Raw genomic sequence first — 6,756 nt, forward strand, 5'->3', positions numbered from 1 at the left:
GGTGAAGACACAGGAGGAGGTGAAGGAGGAGGAGGAGGTGAAGACGCAGGAGGAGGTGAAGGAGGAGGAGGAGGAGGTGCAGATGGAGGAGGAGGTGAAGAAGGAGGAGGAGGTTGAAGACACAGGAGGAGGTGAAGGAGGAGGAGGAGGTGAAGATGCAGGAGGAGGTGAAGACACAGGAGGAGGTGAAGGAGGAGGAGGTGAAGACGCAGGAGGAGGTGAAGGAGGAGGAGGAGGAGGTGAAGACGCAGGAGGAGGTGAAGGAGGAGGAGGTGAAGACGCAGGAGGAGGTGAAGGAGGAGGAGGAGGTGCAGATGGAGGAGGAGGTGAAGGAGGAGGAGGAGGTGAAGGAGGAGGAGGAGGTGAAGATGGAGGAGGAGGTGAAGATGAAGGAGGAGGTGAAGATGGAGGAGGTGAAGAAGGAGGAGGAGGTGAAGATGGAGGAGGAGGTGAAGACACAGGAGGAGGTGAAGGAGGAGGAGGAGGTGAAGATGCAGGAGGAGGTCAAGGAGGAGGAGGAGGTGAAGATGGAGGAGGAGGAGGTGAAGATGGAGGAGGAGGTGAAGAAAGAGGAGGAGGTGAAGGAGGAGGAGGAAGTGAAGATGGAGGAGGAGGTGAAGACACAGGAGGAGGTAAAGGAGGAGGAGGTGAAGATGGAGGAGAAGGTGAAGGAGGAGGAGGAGGTGAAGGAGGAGGAGGTGAAGGAGGAGGAGGTGAAGGAGGAGGTGAAGGAGGAGAGGAGAGGAGGACTTTAAAGATACTGAGAGATTTAAAACAGTAGACCATCTTGACGGATGTAGGGTTCTGCCACACAGCAAACATCACAGCGCAAAGCATCATGGGATTGATCCACTGGAATGAGTGAGGTCACCGCTTGCAGGATATAAAGTGGCTCAACGTTCCGGCTCCTTATTCAGCCTTCATGTCAACCAGACCAGTGAGAATCAGTCAGACTGACAATCTTCCAGTCGCCCAGAATCCAAACCTCAGATTACCTCGCAATCTTTTTTGTAATAAAAAAAAAAAAAAGTCATTAATTAAAGAAACACAAACTCACCATCGCTCTCTTCCAGGCTGTTCTCCTTCTTCCAGCGGCGAGACGCAGCAGGAAGTAAATCAGGGATGTCGACACCATCGCTTGTATCGCCCTCCAGTTTCACTTCAATGATCCCCTCCCCTTCCTCCCCCTCCTCCTCCTCCTCCTCCTCCTCCTCCTCCCCCCCCTCCCCCTCCTCCTCCTCCTCCAGGCTGCGGGGGGGTCCGGTGGGCACCACCAGGTCGGGCCTGCTGGAGAACAGCTCCCTCAGGATGTGGATGGGGGAGATGGTGACGTCCCAGTTGGTGATGCCGAAGTCCCGGAGGTGAGCGCGGGCGTGGCTGGAGAGCCCGGCGCGGCGTGTCGAAGCCGGCGCTGCAGAACTCGCAGTGCATGACGCTGAAGGTGTCGGGGTCGAAGTTGGCCACTGTGGAGGGAAACGGGCAGACAGGTTCAGACACGTGGCGGCGGGCGGCGATCCCTCCCAGCAGGACGGTTGAGAACGCCCCCGACCGACTTCCTGTCCCGGAGCGGCCGGGTCCAGACTGGCTTTCATGAGATTTGGAGTTTAGTTCCACCTGGACGTCAGTCACCACACCAACTCATTTTGTTGACGACATTGAAGCAGCTCGTTGCCGTGATGAGTACGCAAACCTTTCCTTGTGTTTTGTGGGTCCGTTTCCACGGAAACGACACTTCAACTCCTCAGACTGTAACATCGCTGCACTAGAGGAGCAAACTCCCCTTATTAATGTTTATAGCATATGGTTCTCTGCTGCGTGTGCGTGTGTGTGTGTGTGTGTGTGTGTGTGTGTGTGTGTGTGTGTGTGTGTGTGTGTGTGTGTGTGTGTGTGTGTGTGTGTGTGTGTGTGTGTGTGTGTGTGTGTGTGGGTTTCATGACACAAAAGTAAAACAAAAGCACCAAGCCGTGGCCCGGCATGCTTAACTGCACTGATTTCAGCGTTTCTCACGTTTCTGTGAAAACGGACGTCGTTTTCAAAACGTTGCCATTTAAACTTCAAAACTTCTCAGAAATGAAAATGCAAAAACGAAGCGTTGTCGTGGAAACGGAGCCGGAAGTCACAGGGAGAACAAACACAAGACGGCCCCACAGGCAAAAAAATGGATTTAATGCATTTATGGAATTTGTAGCTAAAAACGATATATCGGATTAGGATATAGGATTACGATTGCAACAACACATCATCAGGAGGGTAAAACTAACGTGTCTCACGACGGTCCTAACCAGCACACGCTCCCTATTAGTGGTGAACAATCCAACGCTTGGTGAATTCTGCTTCACAATGATAGGAAGAGTCACATCCAAGGATCAAAAAGCGACGCTGCTATGATATATATATATATATATAAAATTACTTTTATATTTTGGGAATAAAGTTGCAATTTTGGACAAACTATCTAATGCTTGTTTTGAGGCAGGCGAGCCGTCCAGCCGCCAAGTTCCGGAGAAAGTGTCCAAAAAAAATAAAATAGCGGCCGTGTTTCTCAAAGCCTCTAAAATATGTTTCTAATGACCATCACTGCTTGTCATCGTTCTAATTTTACTTAAACTCGTCTTTTGTTCACAAAACATAGCAAATGATCGACTCGAGCACACGCCCCAATAAGGAGCAACGTGATTGGTCAATTGATACCATGTGGTTTTGTACCTTTTGAAAGGCGGCCTCTGATTGGCTCATAATTCTCGGACTCATGAAATGCTGAAGCAGAAGAGGAGGAACTTACTGTCCCAGATGCTGAGGGATTGCATCAGCAGAATCCACACGGTTGCTGTAAATCAGATGGACCTATGAGCCATCTGATTTGTCACTACCAAAATGAGATGAGAAAAGGAACCCCCCCCATTGATCTAATACATTTTGGACACCCACAACACCAATTTCTGCCGAAAACCATGATCTGATGTCTGCAGTCCTTCTTTAGTGCATTGACACTAAACAACTAATTGAATTTTGGAATTTGTCTTTAAAAAGGAAAAAATCCTTGCCTAAGGCCGTCAAATTCATGTCGGTGGAAGTTTTTGAAAAAAGTTTCATGTTCCGTCAGCACTGTGAATTGAATTGAAGTAAAAACCAGATTCCGGCTCGGGGGGCACCTGCCGAGCACCACCTGAGATTGTCAGGTGGATCGGCTAGCTCACGGGCCTAGCATGCCCGTTAGCATGCTAGCAAACATTATCAGATTGAGCTTGAAATTTGGTAGGGTGGCCTAATGGGAGCGCTGCGGTCACGAATCACTAGCTAATTAGCTGGTTTTGGCGCCGTTTTTTCAAAATAAAAGTCATTAAAAAAAAAAAAATTTTAAACTTAAAAAAATGATCAGTAACCGGTCTAGAGGATCGTGCCCACCCCGACGGGCTTAGAGCGAGGTCCTGGCCAATGCTGTAATGCTTTAATTGAAATTGGAATTTGTCTTTTAAAAGAAAAAATCCTAAATCATTTGTTTTTAGGCCGAAATGGCCCCAGAAGGCCCCACAAGCAGACTCCAACCGGGGATCGTCTCACTGTGAGGCCCGGGTGCGATCCACTGCTCCAGCGAGCAGCGTGAGCACACCACTGAGCTCTGATGGGATTCTCTAAAGAGGATTCAAACATGGCCGACCTGCACCACCGTTCCTCGGCTCGCCCTCCCGTTCAGTCGCCGCTTTAAAAGCAACAAAGGCTGGAAATCTGACAAGCAGCCGCTCACCTTTCTTCTTCTTCTTCTGATAGGAGAACTTCTTTCTCGATCGCCTTGACTTCCTCGGGGGATATGAAGTGGCGCACGTTGGTAGCTGACGCCCACCCCGGTTCAGGTGACCCCTCACGTGGTTGGCGAGCCCGATGCCGTTGTGGAATCGATCGGGGCAGTAGGGGCACTTCCTCTCCACGCTCCTCAGCGCCTCCGCGTCATCGTCCGTCTCGTCTCCGTCCAGGATGCCCTCTGACAGGAGGCGCCGCACGCACTCCTCCTCGTCAACGTCGCTGTCGGACTCGGACGGGAGCGGCGGTGACCCGGGCGCTCCTCCTCAGGAGGGAGCACCTTCCCCTCCTCTCGCCGCCTCACGCTCCCTCTTCCAGCTTCACACGCTTTGTTTCGGGGCAGCGGCTGTGAAGCGCTCTGTGGCGGCGAGCCGCCGTCTGTCCACAAGATAGAAAGACTCCCGATGTGAGACGAACGACCAACGAGTCAGTTTGAATCAGAGCGAAGGACGTTTTAAATCCAGAGCTTTCACAATAAAGGCTGACTTAGAAGTTTCACTTTGATATCTGTGGGTTTAAGGAGTAATTACTTTCACTGTGTGTTGACTGTTTACGCATACTGAGTATTTACAAAAAACAGTTGTTTTCCCCTCTACGTCTTCAAAAATAACATTGTTTGTTTACAAAACAATGTTCTTTTACGCAAACAGGCGTAAAAAAGAGCTGCTATGAATCAGTCCTGCAACCAGAAGAATAAAGTCCTGATCGCACAAATCACTTCCTGGTCCGTCAGCGATACGTTTTTACAAATTTCCACTTCACTTGCTTCGTTTACGTGTAAACAAAAGATCCAAAGGCATTGAAACGTCAAACAGAGTCTGAGCAAATAAACACGTTCCATCACCTCAGGTGCTTTAACAGGGACCAACCCCCCCCCCCCCCCCCCCCCCCCCGGCGCTGGAGCCTCACCTGAGTCGGTCGGTAGGTTGAGACGTGGCTTCACGTCTCCGTCCCTCGGTGGACAGTCCCGGGACCTGGTCTTGGTTCTGCTCTCGGGTCCAGCTCCGTCTCCTCGCTGTCCGGCAGCCGGTCTTCCTCCGCGGCTTCAGCCCACGTCTTCCCTCTCCTGCTGAACCTGCGGTTCCCGGCGCTCCTGAAGGCGGTCTGGCGGTCTGGCGGCGGGCGGCCGGCGGCGGCGGCGGCGCCTCCAAGCCGTCCGGCGTTGTGCTGTCGGAGGCGGAGGCGAGACCCCGCTGGCTCCCGCCGGTCCGCCTGACACTCCCTGGATTCGGACGCAGGAGCAGAATCCAGTTTTGAAAGTTTCACGGCCACGTTGGACCTGAAACGGCTGACCTTTGACCTCCTCCTGCACGCCGCTGGGCGACGCCCCCTCCCGGTGGGCGAGGAGCTGGTGCTCCCTCAGTATGGCTTGACTGAGAGGTCAGGAAGGCACAGAGGCCGCAGGCCAGGAGGGGCGACGCGCCGGGGGGCGGAGCCTCGGGGCGTAGGGGCGGAGCCTCTGGGCGTAGGGGAGCGGCCGCTTCCTGTTGTGGGTCTTGGAGTGATTGGCCAGCGCCTGGGACGTCCTTGTGCTGAAGCCGCACTTGGTGCAGACGAAGCTCGGCGGCGGTAGGGGGGCTGGGGGGTCCGGACCGGAGCCGGGTCCGGAGCGTGGCCCGGGTCCGGAGGCCGGGGAGGAGACGGGGGCCGTCTCAGGCTCCGCCCCCCCGGCCGTGCGTTGGCCTCAGTCTGACTCCCGTTGAGCTTCTGGATCTCCTCCAGGATCTTCTGCCGGGACTCCTGGTGCCGCCGCTGGTGTCCGGCCAGCGCCCACGGGGCGGCTCGGCAGCGTCCAGCCGCACTCCGCACACCGGAACCGGCTCCCCTTCCCGAAGCGCCGGCCGGCCGCCGCCACCCGCCCTGGCTGTGCTCCACCATGTGGGTCCTGCAGGTGGACCTGCTTCTTGAAGTAAATGCTACACTCCACGCAGGTGAAGATCTCCCTGCCCGGCTCGGCTTCCGCCTCTTCCTCCTTGTTGCTTTTCTCACTCCCCGTCTGAGAAAGACGCGAGCTCCGCCGTTCCCTCCCCGAAGTCGTAAACCCCCCCAGCCTTGGCCCCGCCGCCGCCGCCGCCTCCAGGCTTTTGGACTTCGGAGGACTCGGCCTGGCCGGCGCTGGTGGACTCGGGCGAGCCGCGCTCCGCCCGCGCCGAGTCCCGAGAAAGGCCTGAGCAGCACCCGCTTCTTCCTGCAGCGCTGGACGAATGTGCAGTGGGCCCAGGGGGCGGGGGGGGGGGCTCTCCGGCTCCGAGTCCCCGGGGAAGCTGTACACGTCCCTCTCCGGCTCCTTCGTCTCCGATCCCCCTCGGCCTTTCCTCACCTTCGGCGGGCGGGCGGCGCAGTCCTCCATTTGGCAGCATTCCTTTGGTTTCACTTAGGACAGAAGCGGCCCGGGAAGCTCCGAGACGCTCCGGACGTCGCCCGTCCGCCACTGCGGGGGAAGCAGAGAGGACTTGTACCGTGAACGGACAGAGAAAAGGAGACACGTCAAGCCTGCAGCCAGAGTTGGTTTCCTCCTCCGGGTACCTACGTTCAGCTCGGCAGGGCCGCGGCGCCTTGCGGGCTGCTCGGGCTTTGTGCTCTGGTTGCCGCCGTCGTCCTGTGGCGCATGGCCTGGCGGCGGGCGGCTGGTGCCGGCGGCGCCCGGAGGCTGGAAGTGGTTGCGGTTTGTCGGGCTCATGGTCTCCTTCCCGGGCGGCTCTGAGACAACGTCAGAGGGAAAATAGGACAGGACGTGAAAACAGGAGAGAGCGGGAGCCCTCGGCGTTCTGGAGGGTCCTGCTGCTGCTTGACTGCAGGGAGGGAACGAAGGATAAAGACTCATTATATAGCGGCGCTGGCGGCTCATTTGCAGTAAGAAGTCTGAAACGCAAAACAAGTCACCGTCAAAAAAACTGCTTCGTCGACTCTTTTAAACATTTTTGCCACAGAACCATACGAGTGGAACGCTGGCAGCTT

The 6,756-nt window shown here is 55.6% G+C and overlaps 1 protein-coding gene across 1 annotated transcript in view; it reads right to left on the reverse strand.

The window, feature by feature from the left end:
- wizb (WIZ zinc finger b) overlaps positions 1-6,756 on the reverse strand; it is a gene marked incomplete at its 5' end in the record, with an annotated part of 38,966 nt that overhangs the window by 31,708 nt on the left and 502 nt on the right. Inside the window, 20 exon segments of the mRNA XM_080511073.1 lie at positions 1,058-1,394; positions 1,396-1,463; positions 3,746-3,779; positions 3,781-3,825; positions 3,827-3,841; positions 3,843-4,037; positions 4,039-4,071; positions 4,073-4,176; positions 4,574-4,616; positions 4,853-5,173; positions 5,175-5,270; positions 5,273-5,356; positions 5,359-5,574; positions 5,576-5,653; positions 5,656-5,679; positions 5,681-5,919; positions 5,922-6,033; positions 6,035-6,100; positions 6,102-6,229; positions 6,325-6,498. Coding sequence (XP_080367199.1) covers positions 1,058-1,394; positions 1,396-1,463; positions 3,746-3,779; positions 3,781-3,825; positions 3,827-3,841; positions 3,843-4,037; positions 4,039-4,071; positions 4,073-4,176; positions 4,574-4,616; positions 4,853-5,173; positions 5,175-5,270; positions 5,273-5,356; positions 5,359-5,574; positions 5,576-5,653; positions 5,656-5,679; positions 5,681-5,919; positions 5,922-6,033; positions 6,035-6,100; positions 6,102-6,229; positions 6,325-6,498 — 2,412 coding nt within the window.

The sequence above is a fragment of the Blennius ocellaris genome (genome assembly GCF_963422515.1).
Source record: "Blennius ocellaris genome assembly, chromosome: 16".
Classification (NCBI taxonomy): Eukaryota; Metazoa; Chordata; class Actinopteri; order Blenniiformes; family Blenniidae; genus Blennius; species Blennius ocellaris.